This window comes from Sinocyclocheilus rhinocerous, unplaced genomic scaffold, assembly GCF_001515625.1.
Source record: "Sinocyclocheilus rhinocerous isolate Xijiao unplaced genomic scaffold, SAMN03320098_v1.1 scaffold1024, whole genome shotgun sequence".
Taxonomy (NCBI): domain Eukaryota; kingdom Metazoa; phylum Chordata; class Actinopteri; order Cypriniformes; family Cyprinidae; genus Sinocyclocheilus; species Sinocyclocheilus rhinocerous.
The window spans coordinates 86,800-100,029 of record NW_015655417.1 but is presented as its reverse complement, the minus strand read 5'-3'; the positions used below and the strand labels follow the sequence as shown (position 1 = coordinate 100,029).

The following is a 13,230-nucleotide window of genomic DNA, read 5'->3' as shown; positions in this document are numbered from 1 at the left end:
AATCACTGTCAGCTGATGAATAATAAAAACATTGACATCGATCAAAATCCATTTCACATTAAAGTATGTGCTGCAATTATGTTCAATGCTTAGAATAAGCATAACATTATCATCCATTGGTGTGGATGCTGATACAAATTAGTAATCATTATAGTTGCCATTATAGTTGTATTGCTCTTGGTTCGAATGGGCCTGAAATCATTCATCTTGAATAGGCTGTTGCTTGAAAAGTGTTTTAAAGTTTAAGAAGCCTTGTGCTCAGTTAAATACAACTTTCACAATATAACTTTCTTCACTTTCTCCCAATATGACTTTCCCAATACACCTTTCTTAGTACAATACACAGGTTCCCTGAGGAAAAAGGGGGTTTATATTAATAATATAAATACAAATAGAACTTCTAATCATAAAAAAATGAATTTGGGACATTTCAATCTTGCTCATATATATACATGCACTGAGTGACAGAAATTAAATATTATTTAGAAAGAAATAACACAGCAGCTGGAGTTAATATAGGTTAGCTTGGAAACTTGCTAAGTTTAGCATTGCTCTAAGGGAATTTCTAAGGGAGTCAAAAGCACCTTGGTACAGATTTCTAAAAGTTTTCTGTCACAACGCATTTTAAGTTTGGCCTGTCGCGGCTGTGAATCTCCTTTATTTTCCTACAGAATTCTTCAGGGAGCGCATGTCTTTTTAGGACTCAGAACTGAAATAAACCTCAGATATTGCTATTGTAGATATAATCACAATGGCATACCAATCTCCCACAGTCAGTCTCAAAAGAGATTTTTCATCTGAGCACCAGTGTTGTGCATCATTCAGAACAGAATTGAGAACACCTTTTAAATTATAATTACATTTCTAAATAGGATACTGAATTTAAATTAAAATATAATTAAAATGTTACAAAAGATTTTGATCATCTATCAAATAAATGCTTTTCTTTTGATCTTTCTTTTCATCAAAGAATTCTGGAAAAAAGCATCACCGTTTCCACAACTGTGTTCAACACTGATAATAATAAGAAATGTTTCTTAAGCACCAAATCAGTATATTAGAATGATTTCATGTGACACTGAAGACTGGATGACTGGAAGACTGAAAATGAAAAGACAGAAATAAATTACATTTTAAAATAATATTGAAATACAAAACCGCTATTTTAACTTGTAATTATATTTCACAATATTACTGTTTTTACTGTATTTTTGGTTAAATAAATGTAGCCCTGGTGAGCATATGAGACTTTTTCAAAACATAAAAAAAAAAAAATCTTACTAACCTCAAACTTTTGAATGGTAGTAAATATTTCATAAGTAACATTAATGCGGTACTGTATAGCAAAATCTGTTGTGAAAGTACTGAACAAATTTAGAAATATCTCTAAGCATACAAAAATAATATATGATATAATTATTCTCGTTTTGTCACTAAACTTTTGGGATTGTGTTTAATTTCTTTGAATTGGAGTTCAGTAAAAATCTATTTCCAATTCAGCAGCCTTAAGGTGTAGCCAATTAAATCAAATACCAACTCATGAAAGGGATCAGATTCTTAAATTCTGAATTTGGTCCACATTTTCAATATGAAACTTTGGTACAGTTCTCAAGTCCATATTGGTAGCTCGCCATCTCTCTACACCCCTCTCTGACGTCTTAGTGGGAATTATAGCTGTTCCACTTGAAGGCTTTAAGCTGATTACGGAGAAAGGTAGCCACTGTCTGAAGGGACAATGTGACTTTGTTTGGATTCTCTGGGTAATTTGCGGCATCCTCGCTCCGAGATGTGAAGTCAGAATACTAAACTTTAATCTTTTGCCAAGCTGAACTCAATGTGTGTCTAATAAGGAGACTTTACAAAAGTTCATCCGTCAGTTGCCTTTTCTTTGACTGCAGTGGGTTTGACTTAAACCTTCCACCATTCATTTCCATGGACATCTCTGTTTCAGCAGAGTGCGCTGACAATAGCGGCAGGGTGGATGTTTGATGGTGAATGAATGGGACAACATGAATGATGAATGCCTGAAGGACACAGATGGACAAGAGAAAGAATGAACAACCCATTTGAAATAATCCATCAATGCAGTACAGTCAAACAGCATGAAATGAAATCATCGTCATCAAACCAGTGTGGATATGTGAGGTTTAATAAGCAGTTGTTATTGCTAAATAATCAGCAGAATGTAATGGAGCATCTGAGTTGCCTATTTGAGTCTGTGAACGTGCACAAAGGCACACAGCGGCAAAGAGAGTGCAGAAAGTGCATGTACCACTATGAAACTCCCTGTTCTCTTTGTAGAGAATGCATATGTCAGAAAGCAGCTGTAACATCTACTGTATATGAAAGGACATCTGCCGTTTGATAGATGCAGGCAATTCTATTCAGTATGTGCCATTCAGGAAAGAGTGCAGCAGAACATGTAATTATAGCACATGAAAAAAGAACACTTCATTAAGCAGAATAACCATTTTCAACTAATAATAATAAGAAAGAATTCTTGAACACAAATTCAGCTCATTCAAAATGATTCATGTAAATAAAGCTTTCACCACAGATTTTTGTAAAACAACAACAACAAAAAAAACAGGTATATATATACAGGTATATATATATATATATTTATATTAAAATAGAAAACTGTAATAGTTAATTGTAATAATTTTTCAGACTTTTATGGTTTTTGACTGTATTTTTGATTGAATAAACGCAGCCTTCGTGAGCATGAGAATCAATAAATATACACAAATACATATATACACACACACACACACACACAATATAATACAATAGAATCCATGTGATACTCACAATCGGCCTGAGCACATATGAGACATGAAGTGCTGCTGTTGAAGAATGTTAGCAGTCCAGCTACAGCCATGCTGATGTCTGTATTAGTTGGCCTGAGGTCCAGTGTGGTAAAGCGAGGAAACTGTACTTTCAGTATGTCCTCCGGAGCCACCTTCACGTATGGCACCTGCACAGGGACACAGAACAGGACAGAGAAATTGAGCCCTGCAGGACCCCTCTTGTTAGGCTGTTACCGCAGGTAAATTGAATGAAAGAACATTGCAAGGAGGGCGTTTTGTTTACTGCACTGTGATGCGGGTCTCATGAGTGGCTGTGCAACAGAATCACTGCATTCTCATCAGACTAATTAGATTTTGTTCACGCCTAAAACTAATAAAACTAATTTGAATAATATCAAAAGGTCCTCTCTGAAGGCATGTAAATGAACTATGAAAACTCAGCTGTATTAGATGTAATAAAAACTTTTTGAAATAAAAAAGATTCCCCTTCATGGGAACTTCGAACTGCGTCCTCTAGGGGTCGCTATGGGGAACGCCTCGTCGTGACCCGTGTCTGAAGCATACATTGAAAAAACACCAACTTTATACTATAGTCGCACCGGTAGTGACGTCATGGCTGTCGCCGGCCAACGAGTTGGTGTTTTTTCAATGTATGCTTCAGACACGGGTCACGACGAGGCGTTCCCCATAGCGACCCCTAGAGGACGCAGTGTCTCGTTCCCTACTCAGGGAACCATGGTTACATAAGTAACCTGAGACGTTTTTCTGAACCTCAGAATTTCTCTCTGTGTAAAGGATATTCAGACAGAGGTCATGTGCAGTGATCTTTGACATCTTAAAATAATCTTTGAACAGAAATAGCACACAACGCAAAATGTCTTGCTTTCCATAGAGACCTCAGCATTGGCTGCTTTCTAATTTGACGTTTGCTGATGTGTGGGTATGTCGGGTTCGGGGAAAGTGGGTGCTGGGGTCAGTGGGGCTTGAAGGGGATCCTAAAGGACGCAGACGGGCTGTGTAAAGGGCCTCTTCATCACAGCAGATTGCCTGTCTGCGGCAGGCCTTGTGACCATGCTTCGTACTTGCACGGTCCTGTATCCCCAATTGGTTTTCCATCGCTTTCCATCAGGGCGTAATGGAGTCCCTGCCAGTGTGGATGGATGGGGCGCGTGGGCTCTCCGACACTCGGGGGACAACTGGGATTCTTAGAGATAGGGGGTTTGGAGAGAGGCCGGTAATGGGCTTGTTGCAGTGCAGAGACATGTACAAGCCTCCGACCTTCCTAGAACCGTTCTTTCTATTTCTCAGAGAAGATGCTTTTCTCTATTCCCCAGCCCTGCTTCCAGATAATTTCCCATCTGTTCAAAGCCCCTGTGCTAAGTTGTAAATAGCTGCTACAGTTGGACTTCCTCCTGTGTGCATAAGCTTGTGTTATTCAGAGGTGACATGCAGCTCAGCGAGGAAAGACAAACAACATTTATATGAGAAAGAAAAGGCGCCTTTGAATTTTTCTAGATTTTCCAGCATGAGATTTGAATCCTTGAACTAATTAATGGTTCAAACGGAGCTTCAAGTGGAGCTCCTGGGTAACAATGCTGGGTAGTGAAATGAACTTTACAGAGGTTTAATGAGCTGCCATTTTATACAGAACACACGTGGACTGACTCCAGCGGACCTTAAGATGTTATGTCAAGGGTCTTAATAGTCAGAGTGGGAGGTATTTAAGAAAAAAAAAAAAAGAGGTTATGGTTAACTTTGAGGAACCATTCATCATTATTATGAACATTTATTTAAAAAAAGCATTGTAAATAAGTATTTAATATTTGCTTGAGAGATGGAATATCAACTTTAGAGATAACTTCACCCAAAAAATAAAAATATGACTGTCAATGAAAATAAAAGGAGAAATCCGGAAGACTGTACTACCCGCTTGAGTTGAATCTGAGAACTGAATCAGTCTTATGAATAAATCATTCAGACTGGTGTTTTGAATTAGGCCAATAGTTTCATTGAAGATTTGATTTAAAACATTTGCTTGTTTGTTCACAAATTGGATATCAATACATCTCTCGGGAACTCAAACTTCAGAAACACAAATTAATATATTTTTTATGTCCATTAAACCAAAACTTCAAAAAGTTCATAAACAGATTGTAAATCCATATGAATCAAGTGGTTTAATGCAAGCTATCTGAAAAGACATGATTGCTTTATATGATGAACAGATTTAATTTAGGCTTTTAATCACATATAAACATTGATATAAACAAAATGCTCATACATACAGCACATCAAATATGGCAAAAGGAAACTCAAACATGCTTGCTTGATGTGCAAGAACAAACCTCTTTAGTTCTTGTGCATAAAGCAAGCATGTTGAGTTTCTGTTCACCAACTTTCTTGTACAAACGCTTTATGAACTTTTAGAGGTGTCAAAGTTTGATCTAAAAAATAAAAATCAATGAAAGAACAGAAATCTCTCAGGTTTCATTAAATATATCTTCATTTGTTTTCTGAATGAATGAAAGCCTTATGGGTTTGGAACGAAAAAGTTGAGCAATGTCTGGCGTTTTTGCATCCTTTTAAGCTGGAAAGCCATTGTCCCTGTTCATTGTAACTGCATAGAAGAAAGCCCCATTCTTAAAAATCCACCTTTTGTTTTCCATTGAAACAAAGTCATACAGTTTTGGAACACCATGAGGGTGAGTAAATAATTACAGTATTTTCGTTTTTGCGTGAACTATCCCTTAAAAAAACTCACATTCGAACAGATGACAGAATCTAATGTCTCATTGCGTGCTCAAATATACATAGTAAATATCCATGGTGTATGAACAGGAAATGGAGCATAACTTCCATAACTAGAAAAGGGGCATGAAAGCCATTTGTCTTGTGGTTACAGCACACTGCATATGCATCAGCATCATTTCCAGGGCGTAAATAGAAATTCTTTGCCCTGGTGGAGTTAATCTGGGCTGCAACATAGGAATTGTGGGCCAGAGGGAGAGTTGTGTATGAGGGTAATATCGGTCTGTCCATGTGCTGTCTGCTCCTGCGGGCTGACAGAGTGGCTGTCAGGCCTACAGATGCACTGCTGACAGGCTTTTAATGAGGGGCCCGATGCAGGCCAAAAGCAGCTCACTGAAGTCAGGCAAACAGCCACGCAACACTGCAGTATAAGTACATGTGCCGAACATTTCATTTAAACCAGTGGGAACATGCTGACCTGTTACAAATGAATATTGAGGCACTTAACAGATGCTGCATTTTGGACATTTGTAGTGTAGAACAGTACAATTGAATGGTTTTGTAATATACATTTTGTGAATTATAATGTAACTGTTTCGACAATTCAGTTGATTGAATTATTATGCTTGTACACACTCTTTGAGCAAATTGAGATCTTTGTTAATCGTTATCTGAATGTGCATTGCCAAAATGTTTTATTTAAAGTGCACACTCTTTTTTGCGAAGTCATCTTAATAGGGTTTTAAACTACAATAAGAAAAGGACATTACTGTGAAACTGCCAGACTTAAATATGCAACTCCGAATAACAAAAGCTGTTGTGACATCATGGTCATTACTTAAAATGTCCCTTGGCTTATTTAAATAATCAATGCAAACCTCATAGGGAAATGCATGGCTCTCACAAAGCGCCATTTGTGAAGTCATTTGGCACAAGTACGGTATTCTCACTTAACCATGAAATTGTGCAGATTGTTGTGATGCTGTGCCGAAAGAAACTCTGCAGTGTGCGTCATTTAAAATTCGCACCTTGACCTTTTTTTTACCATTTAGTATTAAAGTTAGACCGGGTTTTACTGTGCATGGTCATCCTGCTTTCTACCTGAAACAAAACACATCCATAAGGGTGGACGGTCTCAGGAGGGAACTCTGGGGGATTTCATGCCATATGGCAAGGTAAAGTGTAATGAGATCTTACATCTGTTCCCTTATGTGCCAGAGGAACAAAATCATGTTTAATAAAAGATCACAGAACTTTTACCGGGGCCACAGAGTCAACTGATACACCTGGACATACTGTTGTACTGTAAAGTCGGCCATATTTGTCCGTTGTCACGCTCAAGAACAGCAGCGAGTGACAAAGCCATACTCGGTTGCCTCACAGGGTGGTGGGGGCAAATGCAGGCAAAAAGCAGCGCCATTACTCAAAGACATGGAGATCGGCCATATGGGGATGGCAGAATGGCTGGAAGGGTATTGTGAATGATTGTGACATCGCACACCTCTCTAATGTGGTGCAATGAACCATGGATGTCAGCTGCTTGGGGAAAAACACACACTCAAGCATTAAGTGAAGTAATCATGTTTTGGAGGCTATGTGAGCGCTGAGAGTCCCTGGTGGAGGGAGCAAAAAGAAGAAAAGGCCACCAAGGCCTTGAGAGAAAGCTGAGCATTGACCACAATCTAATTGATCAGCCTGCTCAGGAAAAAAAAACCTTTCTATGATCACCGTTTCGCAAGCATCACTGCTGGTTCAGAAGAACATAGAAATCCTCTTAAAAGACTCTAAAGTTTTAAAGCTGCGGGCCGCCTTTTAAACTGCACCATGACTACCAGCGGTGGTGCAGGTGGAAAGGTGAAGCCATTATGAATGAAGGTGAATTGGACAAGTCTTTGGTGAATTTCAAATATCACCTAACAGATGGAATCCGCAGGTGTCCCTCCCTTGGTCTCTGCTCATGCAATCGGCCATTGTGGACAAATGTGTAGCACTCCATGTACAATAACAAATCAATCCATTGATACTCAAGGGTAGTTATGGAAGCCAGTTTCCATAAATAAAAAAATAAAACAGGTAATTGTTGATAAAGTTGAAAATGAGAAGTAACCGTAACTGCGAGAAATAAAGTCACAAATGTGAGTTATGACGTCAAAGTAATGAGAGGAATTCACACAATAATGAGAAATAAAATAGCTATTTGAGTTCTAAAGTCACAATTATAAGAAAAAGTTGCTACTGTGCTAAATAAAGTGCTAATTATGGGGGAGGGGGGGGGATAAAATGAATGAATGAATGATGCATTTATATAGCGCTTTGTCACACCAGCTACAGGTGGAGAGGAGAGAGAGTCATAGAGCCAATCAAGTGGATGGGGATTATTAGGAGGCCATGACTGACAAGGGCCAGTGGCGGCAATTTGGCAAGGACTCCGGGGATACACCCCTACTCTTTACGAGAAATGCCATGGGATTTTTAAAGACCACAGAGAGTCAGGACCTCGGTTTAATGTCTCATCCGAAAAACGGTACTTTTTGACAGTATAGTGTCCCCATCACTATACTGGGGCATTAGGACCCACACAGACTTGGGTGGACACAGACACAGGGTGAGCACCCCCTGCTGTCCTCACTAACACCTCTTCCAACAGCAACCTAGTTTTCCCAAGAGGTCTCCCATCCAGGTACTGACCAGGCTCAACCCTGCTTAGCTTCAGTGGGCAACCAGTCTTGGCTGCAGGGTGATATGGCTGTGGCAATAAAGAAACAATAAAGCAACTGTGAAATAAAAAGTCACAAGTGGGGTATAAAAATTATGATAAATTTAAACTGAGAGAGATAAAGTCACAATTGTGAGATATAAAGTCGCAATTATGAGAGAGTTGAAAATGTGATAAACTATTATGAGAAATTCACAATTGTGAGATATAAAGTCACAATTGTGAGAAAAAAAGTTACAAATGTGATATAAAAACAATTACGAGAAAGTGGCAGTGTGAGAGAAATACATTTGCAATTTAGAGATATGAAATCACATGTTAAATTTAAAGTCGCAATTAACGCATAAAAAAAAAGAATCACAATTACAAGAGAAATTAATTTGCAATTGAAAGAAATCACAATTACACTGAAAAAGTGCAATGCTGAAATACGTAATTCACTATTGTGAGATTCTAGTCACAATTACCTTTTTACTTTTTTAATCTGAGGCAGAAACAGGCTTCCAGAAATTAGAGCACATTGTGAACACTTAAATATTTAGCAGGGAAATGTGCTGTAATAACCCACAACAAAGCCCATGACTTGTTAAGAGCGCACTCATGCCTGCCCAGGGATTTGTTTGCAGAGTTGATGAAGCCCATGAATAATTCCACTCTGCGGTGCCGATGGGCTCAGCCGAGGCGTAAAAACCTGATCCATTCACACCTCCACAAAAAGACAGCACTGCACCATGGATGACCACAGAACAAAGAGACAATGGAAAACTGGTCCTTCCTGTCTTTTGCACATCCATCATATTAGAAACAAAAGGATGAATTGAATTTGAAAGGGCTCTCACAAGCCAGGAGGGGTCTTGAGTGGCATAGCGCCACTGCGTACATCCATTTAGTGAGGAATAAAGAGAACTCATTCTCGTTGGTGTAAATTCAGTTGCGTGGGTGTCCCTCGGCGTGACAGATCAATTGCACAGCAAAAGAGAGGTGAGCAGAGGTGCCGCCGACAGCTGTGCTACCCTAATTATCATCAGGCGAATGAGGACGCAGCACCTGTGTTTTGTTTGCACGACGAAAGTAGAACGATACGGGCATACCGTGACACAATCATCCACTTTCACAACAAGGCTTTCTCTACTGAAAATGTCACGTCCTCCCCCTTCGTGACAGTACAGGAGGGACTTTTTAGCCCTTTTCCACCGACATGTGGCTGGTGCCAATCTGGAACCTTCTTGTGAGATTCTACAGCTGGTTATGAGCTGGGGGCTTTATAAGGTCCACACAGAGTAAAGATGAGCAACTCAAAAGAAGACAAAACTAGAGATAATCAACAACGTTACACAGTAAAAATATCCAATGCAATGTTTTTTTTACAAATATATACAGTACAATGTCTAAATGTCATTGCATTGCATAAAATATCAAACCAAGTGGCGATAAAATGAGGCTAGACTTTTTATAACTAACACTTTCAGTTATTTTTGATATACTGGTATTAAGGTCAACAGTAACACTTACATTATTAACATTAATTAATACATTAGTTAATATGAACTAACTATGAGCAATATACAGTACTTTTACAGCATTTATTAACCCTTGTTAATGTTAGTTAATAAAATTACATTAGTAAATGTAGAAATGAATTAATGGGATAGTTCATCCCAAAATGAAAATTGCCATCATTTACTAACTCTACTTGTTTCAAGTTTATTTCATCTGTTGAAGACACACACACACACACACACAAACTGCATATTTTGAAGAATGTTAGTAACCAAACAGTTGACGGTAGCCATTGTCTTCCATAGTATTTTTTTCCATACTATGGATATCAATGGCTACCGTCAACTGTTTGGTTACCAACATTCTCTAAAATATCTTCTTTTGTGTTCAACAGAAGAGACTCACACAACCTGAGAGTGAGTAAATTAATTTCAAGTTTTGGATGAACTATCCTTTTATGATTAATAAATGCTGTAGAAATATTGTTCATTGGTAGTTCATGTTAACTAGTGTAGTTAACTAATGTTAACAAATAAAACCTTGCACATTGTAAAGTGTTACCAAGTCACTTTTAGTGAATGTATGAAGACAGTTCCTTTCAATTTCACACAAGCTTTGCTCCGATTCACAAGGTCCCTGTGCAGTGTGCACTACTCCCTACATGCTAAGCAGGGAATCTCAATAGAAGAAAACCACACAAATTAGGGATTTCAAGAATTATGACATACAGTAATGTGAATTATATGTAAATACATGTGAAATGTATAAATATAACATAAATGACCATATTTTCACAAATATACTTATGTGCATTCATATAAAAATATATTATTGCATATTTAAAAAACATAACTTGCCTTTCTAAAAACCTCATATTTTTAATATGAAAATAAACATTATTTGGTTATATTAAAAGTCTACTTAACTGTTATGTGACCCATGGGCTTGATAAATATGTTGTAACAATCACATCTTATGCGTTTTATGCCCATAAACATCTGTATAGAAACCACACTTGACATTAATTAAACTAAATAAAAATGCCGGAGGCTTAAATCTTTTTCACCACATTCATTTTAGCCATAATTCAAGTACTCAGGTTGTGCACAATGACTGGCAAGTAAATTTCCCTCTTTACTTCCTGTGAAGTGATAATATTGATGTACACTTCTGCGATACGCGTTTTATAGTGCCAATTTGTTTCAATTTATCTAATTTTGTTCGATTTTATTTGTTTTAGTTATTTTTACTTGACCGTTGCATCAAACTCACAGAATCAAGGTTCACAGATTCCCGAGAACAGCTACAAGAACAAGCACCATTTTGATTGAAAGTGGGATATTTGACATCAAATCTGGAGTGCTCTGTGTCTCATGTGTCTATAGAGCACAACATTAGCCCTTATTGCACTTAACACTGAGGGATCAGCAGTGCTGTAGTTATACATCATTTAAGCCAATGAGGTCTGAAGTGTTCTGCCATTAAGAGCCTCGCCGTCTTATATGGTCCAGTAAAGTTTTCATAGCTTAATCACCACGACTGACCTCTCACCCCTCTTCTGACGGATTCATCTGAAAGGAACCACAGCCAACCTGAAGCGAGGACAGATTCGGTTGTTTTACATTTACATTCATTTACGTTCTCAACAGATGCTTACTTACTCAAGTAACTTGCAATATGGTACACGAATCACGTTAATGGCAAGTTACTGGCACAAATCACATCACTGGCGCTTCTCCAAAAATGCTACACAAGAAGTATGGGAAGATTCAGTATGTGTATGTGGATAGAGAGATGGGGAGAGAGGGAAGGGACGGACGGACGGACGAACGATGAAAAACAGCTCTTGCAGAGTGACTGCTGTAAATGAAGACTCCTGCTGAGCTGAAGCTTTGATAGCTAGCAAAATTACAGCATTCAGGATCAAACACAGCATGCTAGGTCCACTCTCATATGCTGGCAAGCCTTGAACAAAGTCTGGCCTGAAATAGCATGCCAAAAAAAGACACCCAGTTACAAATAAACAGAGCTTCCAGGTTGAGTCTGCTGGCTTAAACTCACGCCAGCACTCCTGTGTGTCTCCCTGATGTGGGCTGCTGCTTATACTTCATTATTCATGCTTGACCAAGTGGAGAAATCCTAATTTAATATGTAATCAGTGATAACCTGAGACTGAGATGACCACTCACCATAATTTGAGTAAACAGTGGTGGCCACAAGTCTGAAACCACAAGTGAATATGCTTCTATTTTGCAAATTTTTCTAATTTTGATATAACTTTTAGCAACTTTAGTTTGGGGACCAATTCTCACAATTAACTAAGTATTAACTATCACTTTGCCTTAATAAACTCCTAATTTGCTGCTTATTAATAGTTAGTAAGGTAGTTGTTAAATTTAGGTGTGTGGTAGGATTAAGAGATCTAAAATATGGCCATGCAGAATAAGGCATTTATAAGTGCTTTATAAGTACTAATAAACAGCCAATATGCTAGTAATATGCATGCTAAAGGCCAATTCACACTGCACAGACAAACACCAACAGATAAGTCTGTCTGTGTTTGTTGGATCAGTGTGCTACCACTGTTGCCGTTGGTCCAGGTTTATTTTAACCCTACTGAACATGTTCAATCAGCGTTTGTTGGGTCGTGGAATGTCTGAGCAGTGACGTAATCTGACCTGGCCACAAACCGTTGCCATGACAATGCTGGGTGCTTAGCAAGTTATCCTAAAAATGGCAGGTTTCTGAACAAACCAAAACTGATTAGGGACTACCTGAGCAAAATTTTGAAAGCTTTGTAAATTTTCCCACTGCAGTTCTCAACATAAATTCAAGTTGGCTACCCGTCTTCCCCGTAGCAGCAACCATGGCTTCACCCACAGCCTCTTTCATTTTATTTGCCGTATTTAGGTGAAGAATGACACACAAGAAAATTAGTAACAGTAAAATTCTGATTGTGGTTTCAGGATCATCCATTTTCCCCCCCAGTCAGACTTACTTGACTCTCTCTGACTCAAAGTTTGTCGGTGTCTGTTGGGGCAGTGTGAACATGACAGTTATTTTTCATAAAATTTTAAATCCAACTTGGTTGTTGGTGTTTGTTGGCGTTTGTCTGTGCAGTGAAAAAAATAATCGACCAACTAATCGATTATCAAAATAATCGTTAGTTGCAGCCCTAGTGCAGTGTAAATTGGCCTTAACAAGCAAGTAGTTAAAGGGGTCATATGACGTTGCTAAAAAGAACATTATTTAGTGTATTTGGTGTAATGCAATGTGTTTAAGCGGTTTAAGGTTCAAAAAACACATTATTTTCCACATACTGTTCATTATTGTTGCTCCTCTATGCCCCGCCTTTCTGAAATGCGTTGATTTTTAGAAACCTCATCGTTCTGAAAAGCGAGGTGTATGCTGATTGGCCAGCTATCCAGTGCGTTGTGATTGGACGAATACCTCAAG

General features: G+C 38.3%; 1 protein-coding gene across 1 annotated transcript in view; it reads right to left on the bottom strand.

The window, feature by feature from the left end:
- Positions 1 to 13,230, bottom strand: part of LOC107718266 (glutamate receptor ionotropic, kainate 4) — a 194,207-nt gene that overhangs the window by 117,520 nt on the left and 63,457 nt on the right. The window contains exon 4 of the mRNA XM_016525261.1: positions 2,812 to 2,977. Within this exon, the coding sequence (XP_016380747.1) occupies positions 2,812 to 2,977 (166 nt within the window). The remainder of the gene's footprint in view (positions 1 to 2,811; positions 2,978 to 13,230) is intronic.